The 19,986-nt window shown below is 38.7% G+C and overlaps 1 protein-coding gene across 20 annotated transcripts in view; it reads left to right on the top strand.

Moving 5' to 3' along the window:
* Nucleotides 1-10,705, top strand: part of LOC148879211 (CDPK adapter, putative (DUF1423)) — a 41,056-nt gene extending 30,351 nt beyond the window's left edge. For 4 of the 20 annotated variants that reach the window (XM_088960651.1, XM_088960654.1, XM_088960652.1 and 1 more), the window contains 4 exons: nt 8,092-8,190; nt 8,891-9,450; nt 9,572-9,638; nt 10,021-10,705. In XM_088960651.1, the coding sequence (XP_088816777.1) occupies nt 8,092-8,190; nt 8,891-9,450; nt 9,572-9,638; nt 10,021-10,487 (1,193 nt within the window). In that variant the 3' untranslated portion in view covers nt 10,488-10,705. The remainder of the gene's footprint in view (nt 1-8,091; nt 8,191-8,890; nt 9,451-9,571; nt 9,639-10,020) is intronic. The other 16 variants (XM_088960658.1, XM_088960656.1, XM_088960657.1 and 13 more) reach the window with 5 other exon arrangements.
* The last annotated feature ends 9,281 nt before the right edge of the window (nt 10,706-19,986 follow it).

The following is a 19,986-nucleotide window of genomic DNA, read 5'->3' as shown; positions in this document are numbered from 1 at the left end:
AAGATGTGGTGATAGGTTTGGAGGAACTAATAGGGGATCATTCAATTTCTATGAAATTCAGGCAGGTGGAAGATGGCTTTGAATGGGTTCTAACAAATGTATATGGCCCCAATGACTATAGGAAGAGGAAGAAATTATGGGGGGGACTTTAACGTAGTGAGATTCACAGAGGAAACCAACAATCCCAGACAGAGAGTGATGACCAGCATGAGAAATTTCAATCATTTTGTGGAGACTTTTGATTTTAAGGAATTCACGATCCAAAGCAATGTCTACACTTGGTCCAACCGTCAATCTAACCCCATTTGTTCTAGGAGGAGCATTGGGGGAACCTAAATTCTAGGGCACTCCCTAGACTCACTTCAGACCATTGGCCTATAGTGTTGTGTAAGGAGGACTTAAGAGGAGGTGGACTTGCTCCCTTTAGGTTCGAGAATATGTGGTTGATCCATTTGGGATTCATAGAGAAGATCAACACAATCCCTCAGTTGAATGGGAGGGGATGAGATTCCACAAGAAGATTTAATTCCTAAAATCTCAAATAAAGGAGTGGAACCGTCTGGAATTTAGAAGAGTGGAGGAAAGGAAGAAGCTTCTAATGGAGCATATTGAGGAACTGGATTTGAAGGAGGAAAGGGGTTCTTTTGGAGAAGAAGACAAAGATATGAGATGGAGGGTTAGAAAGTAGTTGGAGGAACTTTTATTGCTGGAAGAAATAAGTTGGAGACAAAAGTCTAGATGTAAATGGTTAAAGGAGGGAGATAGAAACACTAGATTTTTTTACTCTGTAGCAAACAGTAGAAGGAAGAATATCATTTCTAAACTAGAAGTTGATGGAGTTGTTCTTTCCCACCCAACAGAAATAGCAAAGGCTTTTGCAACCCATTTTAAATCAATTTTTGAAAGGCCTCTAAGTGAGAGGATTTGGGTGGAGGGGCTGGAGTGGCCAACTTTTAGTCTAGAAACCAGAGGGGGTTAGAGGAGAACTTTGACTTAGAGAAGATAAAGGAAGCAATGTTTTCAATGGATAGGACGAAAGCTCCAGGCCCAGATGGATTCACAATGGCATTTTATCAGGATTGTTGGGATGTTGTGAAGAAGGACCTAGTGTCGGTTTTTGAGGAGTTTCATAGAAGGGGAGTCATTAATCTGGGTTTAAACTCCACATTCATTGCATTGGTCCCTAAGAAGAAAGAGGCATCACAACCAAGGGATTTTAGACCAATTAGTTTGGTGAATAGTCTGTACAAGATAATTGCAAAAGCGTTGTCTCTAAGAATTAAAAAAGTTCTTCCATCCATTATCACACCCAACCAAGGAACTTTGTGAAGGGGAGGCAAATCATTGATCAAATTCTGATTGTGAATCAGAGTTTAGAGAATTTTAGGAAATCCTAGAATTAGGGAGTGGTATGCAAACTAGACTTAGAGAAGGCTTATGACCTAGTTGACTGGTCCTTCTTGATGGAGGTAATGAGAAGTTTTGGCTTTGGAGACACATGATGTAGATGGATCTGGGGTTATATTAGGAGTTGCCATTATTCGATATTGGTGAATGGAACTGCGGTGGATTTCTATTCGGCCATGAGAAGAATAAGACAAGGTGATCCGCTCTCCCCCTTTCTTTTTACTCTGATTGCAGATGCCCTGGGGAGGCTGATACATAGAGCTGATTCTAGAGACTTAATAAGAGGATGGAGAGTCGGAAGGGGGGAAGTACCACTCACTTGCAGTTTGTAGATGACACAATCCTGTTTTGTGAGGGTGGGGATCTAAATTGGCTTAGAAACTTAAAACTAACAATACAACTCTTTTGAGTAGATGTCTAATCTTAAAGTGAACTTCGATAAGAGTTGTGTGGTGGGAGTGAATTTGGAGGAAAGGGAAGTAAGTGATTGTGTAGGTGTATTAGGGTGTGCTATCTCGGATTGGCCTATCATTTATTTGGGCCTCCCCCTAGGAGATAACCCTAGGAATGAAAGCTTTTGGAACCTGGTAGTAGAGAGATTTGAGAAGAGGCTTCCTTCTTGGAGGAAAAATTATCTTTCTCTTAGGGGGAGAACCACCTTGTTTAAGTCTCTTGACAGTGTGCCCGGTCAGAAATAAGAGAAAGAGAAGAGAAGAAAAGAAGAAGAGAGAAGGGAGAAGAGAAGAAAAGAAGAAGAGAGAAGGGAGAAGAGAAGAGATTGGCAATGGAATAGTGTTGGCGGCACTAGCTTCTATTAGTATATATAGGGCGACTAAATTAAAAGGGGAAAAGACCCTTGTGCTCCTCTATAAGTGAAGTACAATAATCAGAAAAATAAAAAAGACATTAATCAACCAAACAGACCCTACCAAGACAAGACTAAAAGACAAGAAATAAAATAAACTATTTCAACAAAGTCTACCCTTTCTAATCTTTCTGTTTACTTCATGTCAGTGTTTAAGATTCCTACAAAGGTCTCCAACAGGGTTGAAAATTAATGAGGGATTTTTTATGGGAACCAGGAGTGGAGAAGAAAGACCATAGGGTGAGTTGGGAAGTGGTAAATAGGAGCAAGAAGCTAGGGGGACTTGGGATTGGGAATATCAGGAAAAGAAACATGGCATTATTGGGGAAATGGTTGTGGAGATTCCCGTTGGAAAGGGACAAATTGTGGACGAAGATTGTGGCTAGCATACATGGGCTAGATGAGAATGACTGGGATCTAGGAATTTTGGCAAGGGCTACTGCCGCATCCCCATGGAAAGCCATTCATGATCTGCTTCCAGTTTTCTCCCCATGGATCAGGTATGATCTGAACTCCTGTAATCAAATAAAATTCTGGGAGCAAATTTGGGTTGGAGACCTACCCCTGAGAGACCAATTTTCCTCATTGTTTGCTTTGTCAGGTTTGAAAAATGAACCCATTTCCTCTTTCTTAGTTCCTTTTGATTCTTCTTCTGGGTTTGGGTGGAATCTGGGGTTGAGAAGGGCGGTAAGGGGTACAGATTTGGGGTGTATCTCATCTTTGCTTACTGTCATTGAAAATGTTTTCTTGAACCCCGGTAAGGAAGACACCAGAATCTAGACCCCTTCCTCCTTCGGCTCTTGTGCCTCGTTTTTCGAGACATTAGTTCAACCTACTACTCTGCTTGGGCTATCATTAAAGAGATTTGGAGCAAACCCATTCCTCCTCGGGTTGGTAGTTTTTGTTGGGAAATTTTCCTGGAAAGAGTTAATACAAACGACTTGCTTTAAAGAAAGAGGCCCAATTGCTGTTTATCTCCCAATAGGTGTATTCTTTGCATAGATGATAAGGAAATGAGTTACCACATTATGGTTACTTGTCCAGTTACTAAGACTGTTTGGGAATGGGTGTTTTCCCTTTTTGGGTATACTTGGAATCCCCCCGTGAGTGTGCAATGCTTGTTCTCTCCCTCATTCTTTAGATGGACTAAGAAAAGGGGGAAGGTTATGTGGAGAAGCATTAGGGCTGCAGTATGCTGGTCAATATGGGAAGAAAGAAATTCACGAATTTTTTCAGATAAGGAAAGAACCACAGGAAACCTAATAGACTTGATACATTCAAGGGTGGTTCACTGGCTGAAATCAATGGAGATATTCACTGATTTTTCTATGGCAGACTTGTTGAGAAAGTGGAAAGAGGTAGCTACTGCTGCTCTTTGTAAAAGGACCTGTAGACCCACTTGGACCCCCCCTCCCGCCGGATTCATAAAACTGAACTTTGATGGATGTAGCTTAAGGAATCCGGGGCCTTCTGGGATAGGGGGTGTTTTCAGGAATGAGGAGGGGTATATTATTGCCATGTTCTCTGGGCCAATTGGAGAGGGTGACTCTCTTAGGACCGAAATTCTAGCAGTTCTTGAAGGAATCCAAAGAGCAAGAGAATTAAGCATCAGATGTCTAATTATTGAGGGGGACTCAGAGGTGGTGATTAGGTGGCTGAAAGGAGATATCAGTGGCTTGTGGAGCTACAGCAATGAGAAGAAAAAATTTAATTGGCTGAGTAAGGATTTAGAGGTGCAATACAGCTGGGTGAAGAGAAGTGCTAACTCAATGGCTGATGGGTTAGCTAAGCAAGGGGTGGCTAAGGATTCTTTGTTTTGGGCAAACTTTTAGTGTCTTCTTTGTCATTTTGAAGTTGGGGAGTTAAGATAGCTTACCTCCCCTTCTTCTGTAATTAAATTTCACAAGTATTATTCATTAATAAAGCTTTCTGTTATTAATAAAAAAAAAGGATATCACTCTGTTAGGCAAGTGGCTATGAGACTCCCAATGGGAGAGATTGTGGCATCAAGTTGTGATTAGCATTCATAGCAAACAGGTAAATGGTTGGGATGTTGGCTTATCTCCTTGCACCATGTTGGCTTCCCCGTGGAAATTCATGGTAATCTCCCTTTCTTTCTCAATCTTATTTAATATGATGTTTATTCTGAGATTAAAATTCTGTTTTGGGAAGATCTCTAAGAGGGGAATTGCTCTCTTAAGGATCATTCACTTTATGCTCTGCTCTCTCTTAAGAAGAAGCCTATCACTGAGTTTGTCCTTCCTTCCACCAACTCTTTTGGGTTTGATTGGACTCTTGGTTTTAGAATGAACATCGTAGATTCTGAAACCCCTTCAACCTTACCCCTTTGACTCCTTCCTTTTCTTGTGCCTTTTTTTTTTCTGAACCCTTTGCTTTGTAAGTACTCCATTACAACTTTTTCCTATGAAAGAGGTATGGAGCCAACTTATTCCTCCTGAGATCAGGGCATTTTGCTGGAAGGTGTACATGGAAAGATTAATACTTCTGATGACCTTAAGAAAAAAGGCCTAATTGGTGCTTATCTCCACACATGTGCTTCCTTTACAGAAATGGTGGGGAGTCTTTCTACCACTCACTGATCTGCTATCCATCTTCTCACTAGTATATAGGAGCGGTTTTTCTCTCTTTTTGTTTGCAGATGGATTTTCCCTATGGATTTGACTAGCTTGTTTGCTTCCTCCACTTTTAGATGGCCAAGGAAGAGGGGTAGGGTCAAAAGAGGCAATGATTTGGTTAGTATGGGAAGAAAGGAATGCAAGGATCTTCAAAGATCAAGAAAACGGTATAGAAGCCATCATTGGAACCATTACAGTCAGAGTATTGAAGTCTGAGAGTTTGAGCATCTTTTCTCCTTTCTCCTTTGATGATATTGTGGAGATTTCTTTTTGGAGGGGGGTGGCAAATTCTTACTCTAAGAAAGTGGTGGTGAAAAATTTATGGAACCACGTAATAGGGGAACTATCAAATTCAACTTTGATGGCAGTAGTTTGGGGAACCCAGGTCTATCTGGAGTAGGCGGTGTGTCCGAGGATGAACATGGAGGAGTTAAGGCAGTATCCTCAGGTCTAATAGGGATTGAAGACTCTTTTAAAGCAGACCTGGCTTCAAGGTGTCAGGCTAGTAAAGCAAATGAACATCACCAACCTGCTCATTGAGGGTGATTCAAAGGCTATAATAGGCTGGTTAACCAATGAAGAGAAGGCTTTCTGAACTTACAGACAAGAACTTGAGGAAATTAAATGGTTGACTATGAAATATGGAAGTTAGAGTTAAGTGGGTACCAAGATTGGCCAATCTGGCTGATTTTCTAGCTAAACATGGGGTGAACAGGGACTTGTTGAGCATTTATCCAGAAAATATTAATTTCAGATTAAAAGAATAAAAGAAAAAAGGTAGAAGAAGATAGGAAGAAGAGAGATTGAACAGTAGAATAAGACAGAGATACAGTCTAAAGGGAGCAGAAAAAGTTAGATCTGCCACCCCATTCATTAACATATATAGGACATTTAATAAAATAGTGTACATGAAAATATCCCTGCCACTCTAATTAAAGAAAAGAAACAATAACAGGAACTAAAACCCATACAGAACAGACTGAAAACTGCCCAGAAAAGGCTAGCACCCACCTTCAATCCAATGTTTAATAGCCTAAACCAAGATTCGACATTCTTTCTTTGATTCTTCCTAGTTTCTGGATAAACTCCAAAATACAAGTTCTGGGCAGGAAAACAAGACTCCAAGAACTTCCAATAATGAGGGTTTAATCAGTAGAAATCTGCAGCACTTTATCAATCTCATGCAGCTGGCTGGATCAGGCATACATGAGATCTAAAAGATTGCTGGAACCTGCTATTAGACCTGTTCATGGGCCGGGTGGTCCAACGGGCCGGCCTGGCCCGACCCACATAAAATTCGAGCCAGGCTTGGGCTTGGCCAAAATAGCCCGGCCTGAGCCCGACCCAGCCCGACCTATAGTTAAACCTAAGTAAAAACCCTATGTGATGTCCATTTGAATAAATTTTTTGATTTAAGAAGGTTGTTGATTCACTTGTAGGCCCATTGCTCATTTAAATAAGGGAAAAAAACATCTGAATTAAAATAGATAATGTCCATTTGAATAGGGAAATATTCGAATTTCTTTTATTAGGTCGGGCTTCGGGCTTTTTATCAGGGCCGGGCTCAGGCCCAAGTTGTAGGCCCGTTGGTCGGGCCAGGCTCGGGCTCGGGCCTAACATTTTTCTGTTAATAAAGAGTAAAAGCCCGGCCCGGCCCGGCCCGGCCCATCAACAGGTCTACCTGCTATGATACCAACTTGTCAAGCAGTTATGAAGGAAATATTAATTTCAGGTTAAAAGAATACAAAAAAAAGGTAGAAGATGATAGGAAAAAGACAGATTGAACAATAGAAGAAGACAGAGAGAGTTTGAAAAGGGAGAGTAGAAAAAATTAGATCTGCACCCCAATCTTTAGCATATATAGGACATCTTATAAAATAATGTACATTGACCAAAATATCCCTGCTTCCCTAATTAAAAGAAAAAGAAACAATAACAGGAACTAAAACCCATACAAAACAGGATATAAAGAGAATAAACAAAAAATAAATAAAAGACTAATCTGCTGCTGCATCTCTACAGGGTCAATTGTTTTGGGCTGTACTGTATTCTTTTTTCTCCTTTGGTGTATAGGTAGTATGTCTACCCTGTCCCCTGTCCTTGGGTTGTACATAACTCTACAGGGTCAATTGTTTTGGGCTGTACTGTATTCTTTTTTCTCCTTTGGTGTATAGGTAGTATGTCTGCCCTGTCCCCTGTCCTTGGATTGTACATAGCTCTATATGGCCATGGTCAAGATGCAGTCACCTAGGATGACTAAGCACCAACTGGGGCAACCGCATTATCATTTTCAAGCTTTATTTGTTTTTTGCATCTCTAATTATTTGAAATAATATAGAATATGTTTGCATTTTATTATTTCATATCGGTTCTTAAAATATATGTAATGGAAGTATGGAACATGATTGATGATGGCATACAATATAGAAAAAATCATAAAATAAAAGAAGGCAATGGACTTTTAAGTTTTCTTTCAATTAGTGATGTGTTGGTATGGAATTGTCAAAAATAAATGGCTCATTGAACACTCCAGATCTGCTACCCACAAATTATTTCCACATCTCTATCCACGGCTGTATATTGGGAACATCTCCCCATGAATGACAAGGGAGGTATTTCCAATGCACAGCTGTAATGTGCCATGGGTAGGGATGTTGGAACAATTTGTGGGCAGCAGATCTGAGCCCCTCATTGAATAGTCAAGGTTGCATTCTTTCCTATCCAGCCTAACTTTTTCTTTGCTTGCTATAAATACCTGTAACTGGAATAGAATACAGAGAAAGGGGAAACTGAAGCTGAGAAAAGAGAAATCTCCCAATCTCAGTTTGGTTGAGACTAGTGATCAATCCATCTCACCTAGCGCGTATTTATATATTCACTAAATAATATTAAGTTTGCAATAATATCCTTGTTTATGATAAATAAGGACTGGAGTGTTCTTCATAAAAAAAGTAAAAGGGCCAAACTTCCCTGCCACCCAGAGAACTATAAATAAAGTGTAACAAGACCCATAGAAACAAACAACACTCCCCCTCAAGCTGGTGTATATGTAGGCCTGGCTTGGATACAATGAGTAAATCCATGGTCTATGCAAAGCCTTGGTAAATAAACCTGCAAGTTGATGTTCGGACTTGATGAATGGAGTTTTAACCTCATTAATTTGCAGTTTGCACTTTCTCTCAGATAAAATGCTAGTCAACTTCAATTTCCTTTGTCCTTTCATGAAACACGGGAACATGTATAGTTGCTCGGTCATCAGAATGAAGATGCATAGTCAAAGAGGTAAGGAGAGCTAACTCCTAAAGAATGCTCTTCAACCACATAAGATCACTTGTAGTATGACTCATAGCTCAGTAATGAACCTCACCACTAGCTTCAGCTACAACTTTCTGCTTCTTACTTTTCCATGTAACCAGATTTCTACCAAGAAAAATGCAATGCTCCATAGTCGATTGTTGATTTGAAGGAGATCCAACCCAATCTGCATCAGTATATCTAGAGATGGGAAGATGGCCATGATCCCTATACAGAATGCCAAGTCCTGGTGACCTTTTCAAGTACCATAGGATCCTGAAAACAACATCTAAATGGGGGATCCTTGGAGAGCTCAATCCCCACAGCTAGTTACTTGACCAACAATTCATACACTATCCTATGGTCATGGGGTCTTTTGAGGCAGCACTTCCATCTCAGTATCATATACTCCTTTTGAGTGTTTAAGAGCCATTATACTACTTGTGTATATATACGTATATAATATATATTTGGTTTGGTATTACTGGTATTTCAAATCATTTATAAGTTGATTTCCTGTTTTTACTAGTCTTTTTGGAACATACTTATCTTATTGTTTTCAATTTTATTTTGTATATGTTGGGTTGTTCATTGGTGTTTAGTGTTTATATACATTGATGAAATATGAAATTTGGCATTGTTAACAGAGTTCTTCTATAATAACCCTTTCATTGTATGGGAAATGCAGAGGAGAATAGTTTAGGTGGCATGCTTCCTGATGAAGAGATGGCTGAGCATTCTGGGTCTGACTCAATTCCTGAGACTATGGATTGTAAAGCTAGAAATAGGATGTGCAATCTCCAACTACAAGCAGGGACTTACTCTCCAGCATCTATGAATTGTGATATATGCTGTAGTGAACCTGGTTTTTGTCATAATTGTTGTTGTATTCTTTGTTGTAAGACTATTAATTGGGCCTATGGAGGCTATAGCTTTATTAGGTGTGAAGAAAGGCTAAATGATAATTATATTTGCGGACATGTTGCACACATGGACTGTGCTCTCCGTTCGTACATGGCTGGGACTGTTGGAGGAAGCATTGGATTGGATGTAGAGTATTACTGTAGACGTTGTGATAAGAAGACAAGTCTCATTCCACATGTCACAAGTCTTGTACAGACTTGTGAATCTCTTGACTCCCAAGATGACATTGAGAAGATATTAAACCTTGGTTTGTGCATTTTGCGGGGTTCACAACAAACAAATGCAAAAAACTTGTTCAGTCGCATTGAATCAGCAATTAGAAAGGTAAAGTTGATCCATGGTGGATCTAATTTAACTATTAATGAGAATTTTCTTTTCCAGAGTTATCTTTTTCTCATTATATGGTTTCTCAACCAGCGGCATGACCATCTGATATTTACATCAGCTTAAACATGGGGCTTATCTTGAGGACATCTGGAAGGAGGAAGATGATGCACCAGAAATTTCAACTGGTTAGTGTGCTTCTGAACCCTTCATTACTATTTCCATAATGCCTCATCAACAATGTTCAGGCGCATACCACCAATATATGACAATACATAATTACTATTAAAATGACGGAGAAACTGAAAATTCCTTGCTTCTTGACATCATCACAATGCAAAACTACTACCAAAAGAATATAGGAGAAAAAGTTCTGTTTAAATGCTTCAAGGTGTATTTACATAAGTGTGTGGTCTTTCTTAACCATGCACTTTTCTAATGCTCACACATGTATACTGCTTAAGTTAACTTCTTTCTAGTTCACCTTGATTGTCACTTTACATTATCAAACCTTATCTCCCCTTTTAAACATGAAATAGTCCTAACTTGGAAACAACACAACCTTGTTAGGGGCTCCAGAATCTTTGAATGATCAAGATGTCTCAGATTTCAGAACAGACCTTGAAATTCCTCTTGATCTTGAACCAGAGAAGCGATCTCAGCAGCCCATATTCATAACCTCAGACCATCGGATTGCATCTATAAAACTTGAGGAGGAGATTGATCAGGTTCTTCAATCCTTGAAGAAATCGCAGGAATTTGAGTACAGAATTGCGGAGGAAAGACTTTATGCTCAGAAAGATTTTCTTCTTGGCTTATATCAACAGCTTGACACAGCAAGGTCTAAGTTAGCGAAACCTACAGCATCAGCCACAAACAATGACTCTGATGCCCTACTCAGCAATGTATTAAACAGAATAAGTCAGATAAAGAAGGAGCTCATAAAACTTGCAACCATGGAGGAGGTGGCCAAAGGGTTTGGAAGAGTTTCTAAATCTATTCTAAGTGAACACTTTGGTTTGGATATTCAAGATTGAAATTGACATTTTTTATGGAACTTTTATGAGAGTATTTGTTGTTTCTTTTCCAAGTGATGCACCATCCATGTACATTAGCTCAAATCAGCCCCAAGTAGGATGCAGACTTACCTTTTTCTATGATTTTTTCCTTCATGATAAGAATGTGATAGAGTCAGCTTGATGGTTTTGTAGCAACTTATGAGTTTACATATTGGAGTAATTCTAAAGCCTAGAAATACATTTTTCAGTATCAATACCCTGAAATGCACGTTGAGTTGTAAAATGTTGCACCACGAGCAATTTAATGTTCCATTCCCACCATGAATGCAATGTCACAACATTGTTTTTACATGGGATGCAACATTATAAGCTCATATAGCAACATTTGCAGCTTGAGATGAGATGCATTTCATGGTACCAGTACCAACAGATGCATTTCTGTACCATAGAATTTATTTGAAATTGATAACTACTGCTTTGCACGCATGATTAAACAATATAGTTACAGGTCTCTTCTTCAATGCTTATGGACTCGGTTCATCCTGTGTTATCATGGTTGAGTTAATAAAAAGGACAAGAAAAGTATGCTTATTGTGGGCTTCTTTGAAGCTTTAGCCTGTTTGCTTGGTATGTTTAGAAAGTTACTAATGGGAGGGTGCAATTTTATCCAGTATTTTAAAACCCAGACCACTTGTTGACCTGGAAAATTGGGCAGGTGTTGGGTTTGGCAGTTCATCAGGTTGGACCACTGACCCAATCAAAACCATTAAAAAACCCATAACCTCATCAGTTGTCCAGGCAACTAGCTCACTGGATAATTTGGAAATCGTGATTTTTGTCCTCTTTCGGTTAAGTTCTAAGATAGACTGGTGAATCTTCGAATCAAAGTTCAAGCTCAAGCACCCACAAATTCTATTCTCAAGGCTTCTCTTTATAGGATGTTGCAGGTAAATTTACTATTCTTTTGCCTTTAATTTATAAAAATTTACATATATGTCAAGTTGATAACCTCTTGTATTTTGGGATGTGTGATACTCTAGCCTCCTGCATCTTAGTATTTATTGACACCTACTATGTACTTGCATATTTGTCAAGTTAATGTCAAATTGGCTATTAACCATTGTTGTTAAGGCGTGGGTGCCAAACTGGGGCTAGGTAATAGGGGAGTGTCTAAATGAATTCTAGGCCTAATTCCTTGGTTTTCATAGCAATAGAAAATCATCTTTTACTAATATTTAGTAGTAATCATCAACTCATCATCGGTTATAAAACATATCAAGACTTAGAAAAATCAACATATTCATGAGAAGAAGAAAAAGTGAGTATAATATCTTTGTCAATAAGATTGTCCCAGATACAGAAAACGGAAAGCTCATAAAATAAGGAGAAAGGATGATAAGAAGGAAAAAAAAACTGAAAAAAAAAGGGAGCAGATGAAGGGATAGGATATCCATCACATGGACGCCCAAAGATTGTGGAATAAAGGAGGCGAATTTCAAAAATTTTACTCTCCCTTCAATTGGAAATCGAATTCCCTATTTAGAAAGGGAGCAGATGAAGGGATAGGATATCCATCATATGGACGCCCAAAGATTGTGGAATAAAGGAGGCGAATTTCAAAAATTTTACTCTCCCTTCAATTGGAAATCGAATTCCTTATTTAGAAAATTATATTTTCAATGATCATTCTTGAACCATGAACTGAATCAGATCTAAACCAAAAAGAGTAGGAATGGATTATACCTGATACGGATATGGCGCAGTGCAGGGTGGAGCAGCCAGTTTGGCCCAAGGAAGAATCCAAAATCTATTCCCATTGAAGATGGCGTAGTGCAGGGTAGAGTAGAATCAACAGTGTTCTTCTAAAAGAACCTGGACCATCGCAAGAATCAACTGGATGGCTTATGAATACAGATCCAATCAATATTTTCTCCAAAAGATTGGTATCAAGACCGAAACTTGATCATTCCTATAGAGGAGGAGATCGAACTGCTGGAGTCGGCGACTGTAGGAAGGAGGCGGCAAGAGAGTATTCGTAGGGTGCAGAATTCTCTCTTCTTGTGATTCCAGTTTGAAGATAGGAGTTGTGTATTGCATGTCTAAAGGCCGCCGCCCCCTTCTCCTTTTATAATCTTAAAGAGATCAGCTCCTAATCCCATTAGGAGTTGCTAATCCAAATCATATTTGGATAAGAAATCCCTTTAAGTGATAAGGGATAACCCTTATCTTATCTGGGCCCAATCCTATCAGCTGATCCATCTCAGAATTCGTCCTTTTAAGTGACTAATCAAATCAATCCAGTTCGAAATGGGCTTAAGGCCCATTTAAGGTTATGTATTCACTTAGCCTTCCAAACCGCTGCCCAGTTGGGCTTCCTTGTATGGCGTGGGACCCAAACATTGATCTACGCATCAGCCACATGGGTTTGACCCAGCCTTTGTTACAAGGTCTGGCCGAATACACTATTATGGACAGTGCACATTCTGAAACCCATCTCATGGGCTCTATGGGCCCAACACTTACCCTAAGTGGTCCCTGGGCCAAGCCACCTTGTAACACCTAGGGACTGTGGGCAGATGCAAAATTAGCCCATCAGGTATTATCCTCAATGGTCTTACACTTAACCTCTTAGCCCATAATGATCATACACTGCTCGACAAGAGATGGCCTTTCCATCGGCTGCAAGGAACAGTGTTGCACTCTCTGCTTATATGGATCTCGGGAATTAAAACGTTTTGCAAATCATTTGGAAACCATAATGTATATACTTTTATATCTCATATAAAATCTATTTTGCAAAACAAATTTCAACGGTTGAAATCGGCTGCCGGCAGTCTAGGTTTCCATCAGTGAGAGTGCATCCCCGATCATTACCTTTGTCCGACAAAGGGGCTGATCCTGTCACTATGATCACCCGCTCAGATGAATTCTTAGACTGTCCCAACATACCCAAGTTTTGACCCCCGCTAAGGATCTCACTGATTGGTACATCAAAGACGGCCCAATCCGACACCTAGTGCAATATCATAATCGAATCTAGGGGTCGGGTGTAACTTTCCAGTTTTGCCCATTAATCTCCAAGGTCCAGGGCAATACTAGAAATCTGGTCCAGTTTATAGATTCAATTAATCTTACACTGTATGTGCCTAGGGTCTCACCCTGGCAGTTGAGACAGGCCACCCCAACCGACTTGGTGGCACCACAGTGTCAGCCTTGTCAGGATAGGTCTCCCTAGACTGACCCACTGGCTCTGAACATTCTAAACTAACATGAATCTCATTAAGTGTCCAGTTTAAGGGTATTACAGAGAAACATACCAAGGGAACATGAATCAAATATGCACTTTTATTCATTTACAATAAACTCATAAAGTATATCATCTTGATTGAAGATAAGAGCATACAAAACTGTCTAACAGTAGGGCCCCTATTTTTGCCCCAAAAAAAGAAGGAAATGAAGGGGTGTGAAAGAAGAAAAGAAAAGCTTACATCTCTTCCCTACAGGTTGGTGTTGTGCCTTGTCTGTTGATTGGTTAAGGTATTTTACGTTCCTTCTTGCTTATCAATTGAGCTTTTTAAGTCTTCAAGAGCTGAAATACACTGACTTGCTTGTTAATCAGTACCTAACAAACAAAAAAATAATAAAAATAAACATTTGCATGAAAATACTATAAAGCCACAAAATGAATGACTTAATATATGATGTCTTCTATAATATTATAAATTTACAAAATAAATGATATTATAATATAGTATAGAGCATAAGGATGGAAAAGGAAAATTGAGAAAGGGGTATAGGGGGACTGTGGTGGGGATGATTAATTAAAGAGGAGAGTATGAGGATGGAAAAGGTAGGAGCTGCAGAGGAATAAAAAGCCAATTGTAGGAGTTTGAGGTGAGTGAATTAGCTGTAGTAAAGAAGGTACCATTGAGAATGATGGTTGTCTGAGATGGGTGAAGGAGATTAAACAGGTGGTGGACTTGATCATTATGTATGGGAAATTGGTGGAGTTGGAGATAGTGGCAATAGACAAGATGGTGATGGCTAAAATCTTGGTGAGATTTATCTTACTGATCTTTAAAGGCATTCTGATGCCGAGATTATGTGGTGAAGGCAAGTGAACTGAAGGAAATAATGAATAAATTAATGATGGAAGTGGTGACCTAGGGAGAATCAGAGAAGGTGATATTGATGTCTGCTTTTGGCTGATGGTAAAGCTTATATATTCCACCTTGTGGGAACTCCACTTAAGGTTGTGTTTGGTTTGAAAGAAAATGTAGGGAAAGGAAGGGAAAGGTGGGGAAACCTTAACAAACCTTTCCCTTCCTTTCCCTACCTTTTCTTTCAAACCAACCATAGCCTAAAGTTTTATTTTCTTTTTTTTTTTGGATTTTTTTCAGTGAAGGAAGAAAAAAAAACACTTCAAAAACAGGGTGTAGCATGCCCCCAAAGGTCATCCAAGATCAAGTATTGGTGGCTGGGCAAGAATTCTCATCAACCAATATCTTCTTTGGCCATAAAATTTCTATTCATAATCGAGTCCTCAATGTCTTCTTTCAACTAGCTGATAAACAGGGTTCCATTATGATGTCGAAAAGACATGATACCAGATAAACTAAAAACTATAGCCTAGATCTATTCATTCACTTATGGACCACTTTGGCAAACCAGATCGTTGATTTAATTTTCCACAGTAATGTTAAATTGCCTATGTTAAAAATGTTGGACAGTTTTGTATGCCCTTATCTTCAATCAGAATGATGTACTTTATGAGTTTATTGTAAATGAATAAAAGTGCATATTTGATTCATGTTCCCTTGGTATGTTTCTCTGTAATACCCTTAAATTGGACACTTAATGAGACTTGTGTTAGTTTAGAATGTTTACAGCCAGTGGGTCGGTCTGGGGAGACCTATCTTGATAAGGTTGACACTGTAGTGCCACCAAGTTGGTTGGGGTGGCCTGTCTCAGCTGCCAAGGTGAGACCCTAGGCACATGCAGTGTATGATTAATTGAATTTTTGAACTGGACCAGATTTCCAGTATTGCCCTAGACCTTGGAGATTAATGGGCAAAACTGGAAAGTTACACCCAACCCCTAGACTCGATTATGATACTGCACTAGGTGTTGGATTGGGCTGTCTTTGATGTACCAATCAGTGAGATCCTTAGCGTGGGTCAAAACCTGGGTATGTTGAAACAGTCTGAGAATTCATTTGAGTGGGTGATCATAGTGACAGGATCAGCCTCTTTGTCGGACAAAGGTAATGATCAGGGATGCACTTTCACTGATGGAAACCAAGACTGTCGGCAGCCGATTTTAATCGTTGAGATTTGTTTTGCAAAATATATTTTATATGAAATATAAAAGTATATATATTATGGTTTCTAAAATGTTTGCAAAAAGGTTTTAATTCCCAAGATCCATATAAGTAGAGAGTGCAACACTGCTCATTGCAGTCGAGGGAGAGGTCCTCTCTTGTCGGGCAGTGTTTGATCATTATGGGCTGAGAGGTTAAGTATAAAACCATTGAGGATAATACGTGATGGGCTAATCTTGCATTTGCCCACAGTCCCTGGGTGTTACAAGGTAGCTTGGCCCAGAGACCACTTAGGGTAAGTGTTGGGTTCATAGAGCCCATTTGATGGGTTTCAGGGGGTGCACTGTTCATAGCAGTGTATTCGACTAGGCCTTGTAACAAAGACTGGGCCGAACCCATGTGGATGATGTGTAGATCAATGCTTGGATCCCACGCCATACAAGGAAGCTCAACTGGGCAACAGTTAGGAAGGTTAAGTGAGCACATAAGCTTAATGGGCCTAAAGCCCATTTCGAACTGGACTTACTTAATAAATTAAATATGGGCGAATTCTGAGATGGATCAACAGATAGGATAGAGTTTTAACCCTATCCACTTAGAGAGTCCAGATCTGAATATGATTCAGATCTAGAAACCTCCTAATGAGATTAGGAGAATCCTGATCTGATCTGTAGATAAGATAATGGTTTATCCTTGTCACCTAAAGAGAGGTCTGATCCAAATATGATTTGGATCAACAGCTCCTAATTGGATTAGGAGTTGATATTTTAGAGTTACAAAAGAAATGAGGGGCGGAAGCCTTTAGATGAGACACATAATCAGATCCTCTTCAAATCTGAAATCACAGAAGAAAGATTTCTGCAATCCCTGCAAAGATCTTTATTGCCGCCTCCTTACTGCAGTCGCCAAACATTCAGTTCGATCTCCAGTTGTGGGAAAAGTCAAGATTTGATCTTGACATCAGTTATTTGAGAAAGAATTGATAGGAAGCTGTGCTCGTGTGCCATCCTGCTGTTTCTTGCGAATGACATAATTCTTGGAGAAGAATACTGCTGATTTTGCTCCATCCTGCACTACGCCATTTTCAGTGGGAGTAGTCTTTGGATCATTCCTTGGGCGTGAACACCTTCGTTGGGAGATACATTTTCTCTGTATTAGGTATAATCCTCTCCTACTCCTTTTGGTTCAGATCTGGTTCAATTTATGGTTCAAGATTGATCATTGAAAATATGTTTTTCTAGATAGGGAATGCGATTTCCAGTTGAAAGGGAGAAATTTTTTTTTTTGAAATTCGCCCCTTTATTCCGCAAGATTTGAGCGTCCATACGATGGATCTCTCATCCCTTCAAAAAACCTTGATACATCACTTAGATGGTTGAGGTTAATCTACTGCTCTAGAAGATCATTTTTCTGGCTTGGAGTTTTGGTTTGATTTGGTACATTATTTGATTAGCCTAGATTAGTTGATGTCTTGGTACACCACTTGGATGGTTGAGATTGATTCAGTAATATTTTTTTGATAAATTAACAATTTGTGTTCATAACCGGAAATCTTGTCCCCTAACTGTTGACGAAAACACATTAGAAATACAACAAGAACAGTTATGAGCTGCGACAATACACACAAAAAACTATAACTCTTCAAATTACAACTCAGAGTCCATACCTGGTAAACCAACTTGAATGAGCAGTTCATTCTGATCCCCAAGGCTTTGGTTTTGGCTGTCTGAATGACTGCTTTGATTTCAACTTTCAATAACCTAGATCTTTGGGCTCATTTGTTACATCACATTGAATAGGCAAAGATGAATTGAAATCTTGGTCATTGTCTGATTGGATAAAGATTTACTGATCATAGAAAGCCATTTTTTTGATGATCCAAATCTTAGGTTATTCAGTACAAAGCTGTACATGACCTTGATTTTTCAGATATGTTGGTGCATTACTTGAATGACTAGGATTTCTGAAATCTCAGTACATTGCTTGGATGGCAAAAATTAATTTGTTCATCTTAGGGGATTTCTTTGATTAGCTAGATTAATGGGTTGACCTGTTATGTTGATCTAGGTTAGTTGAAGTCTTGGTGCATCCACCTGGATGGTTGAGACAACACTGATCTTAAGAGACCACCTTAATGGTCCAGATCTTGGTTTGATTGGTATATCACTTAATGGCCAGATTCTTTAGTAGCTTTGATACATTTCTTAGATTGATATTATGAAACTAGCTTGATTGATCGTATCATTAGTTTCATCCACTACCACTTCCATGGCCTAAATGTGTTAAAAATCCTCCATGGGAATTGGAGGATATTGAGCCAATCATGGTACACCATGTCAGCCTGACATATTGGAATTGGTTTTTCAAGATCAGGCGACGGATTTCTAGGCATCACTTCAATTGATACTAAATAGTGCAAAGTTATCCTACAGTGGCATTTTTAAGGTTTTAGCTGAGACCTGGGATCAATTACCACTGCCACCAGGGTTTGGGGTTCGGATTCTGTCGTCACAAATTGTTCTCACATCTTTATATTTGTATGTTTATTTTCATGGGAAGATATTCCCAATATACGGCTGCAAGGAACTGTGCGGATGGTTTGAGCACGGTCTTGTGAGGAACAAATCCCATTTTGTTAATGGGTAAGGGATGGGCTCTCCCACTGTGTAGCCCCATGAACTAGAAAAAAGTTTTTAGAAATGTCTAACAACGCATATGATGCGCAAGTGAGCATATATAATTTTTTATTCCTTTGATGAAATGAATGGAATGGGAAGGTATCATGTAGCCCCCCCCCCCTCTCCTTGTGATTTTGGGTTATGAGTAGGGCCGTAGGGGTGATCATGGGCCAGTCCGGGCTGGGCTATTCGGATCCTATTCGATTATATGAACAGATACTTGATTCGACTTGACTGTAAAGATTTGTATTGGATATTTGATTATCCAATTCGAATTTGATTTGGTTCGGTTGTTAAATCGAATTTGCAAAAACTAAAGGATTCTACTACGCTCTATTTACCGGTATTATCAGACTCTCTTTAATTTCCAGAAACTAAAAGGGGGAAAAAGTTGAAGAAACGACTTTGAAGCAACAAAAAAAGATCCTTCTATGTAGGTTTTAGTTTATCACCTTTCCACAAAAGCTGAATGTGTAAACGTCTCTCGTACCATTAACCATCGCAAGTAAAAATATAAAATTAGTATAACCATAAAGGGAACCTTCTTTTACTAATCGAACAAGTTACATGAGATAAGCTTACTCATTAATGGCGGTATAAAAATTACTGGTGTAACATTTACGTAGCACTAGGAAGATTAAGAACTTTATTTGTAAGAAAAACTATATTAGGTAATAACCTTATCTTTTAAGTTAACAATTTAAATGACACCTTTGATATGGCAGATTGCCATTTGGTCATTGATCCAAATTGTTGAATAGGTGGCTAAACTCTGAGGGGTTATAAGCCACAACCTTCACATCAACTAAGGCTCATACAATTCAAAGAATAATGTTAAAGAACAAGAAAAATGGTTATGGATTAACCTAAATGGTTAAGAAGTATCTGGAGGTTTATTTTTCTGTTTATTACCCAAAGTCTTTTTTTTTTTTTTTTTTTTAATTTGATTCACTTACTGCTTCAAAAACAAATGCTAAAGAACACGAACAATCTACTAAATGTGCATCTCCTAATAGCACCACACACAAATAAACAACTTCTAATAGCATCAAATCGGATCTATCCATTGACTTTATTGGATAATCATATTGGACAAAAACAATTTAATGTTGTTAACCTACACAGATACAAATATGATACCCCTGAAGCTGTGCTTTGATAATGTCCACCATATATATATATATATATATATATATATATATATATATATATATATATATATATATATATATATATATTGAGCAATAACACTGGAAATATTAAAAGTACTTAATGGGACAATTTCAAAAGATAATTCAAGAAAGCTGCATAAAGTGATATCCGTAGTAATAGTTATTTAGATACCTAAACTTCGATAAAAAATTCAGATATCTAAACTAGTATTCCTTTCAAGTAAGGCATCATCAATATTCAATAAAAGTAATTAAGCTAAAAACCACACCCATACATGATTTATGTTTATTCTATGGCAAAGTAGCAAAACTATCACTCTATCACACAACCATCAAAAAAAAAAAAA

Source organism: Nelumbo lutea, chromosome 1 (assembly GCF_056320005.1).
Source record: "Nelumbo lutea isolate HS-2025 chromosome 1, American lotus-T2T, whole genome shotgun sequence".
Lineage (NCBI taxonomy): Eukaryota > Viridiplantae > Streptophyta > Magnoliopsida > Proteales > Nelumbonaceae > Nelumbo > Nelumbo lutea.
Note: the sequence above shows the minus strand (reverse complement) of the source record. Positions and strands in the feature narration are given on the sequence as shown.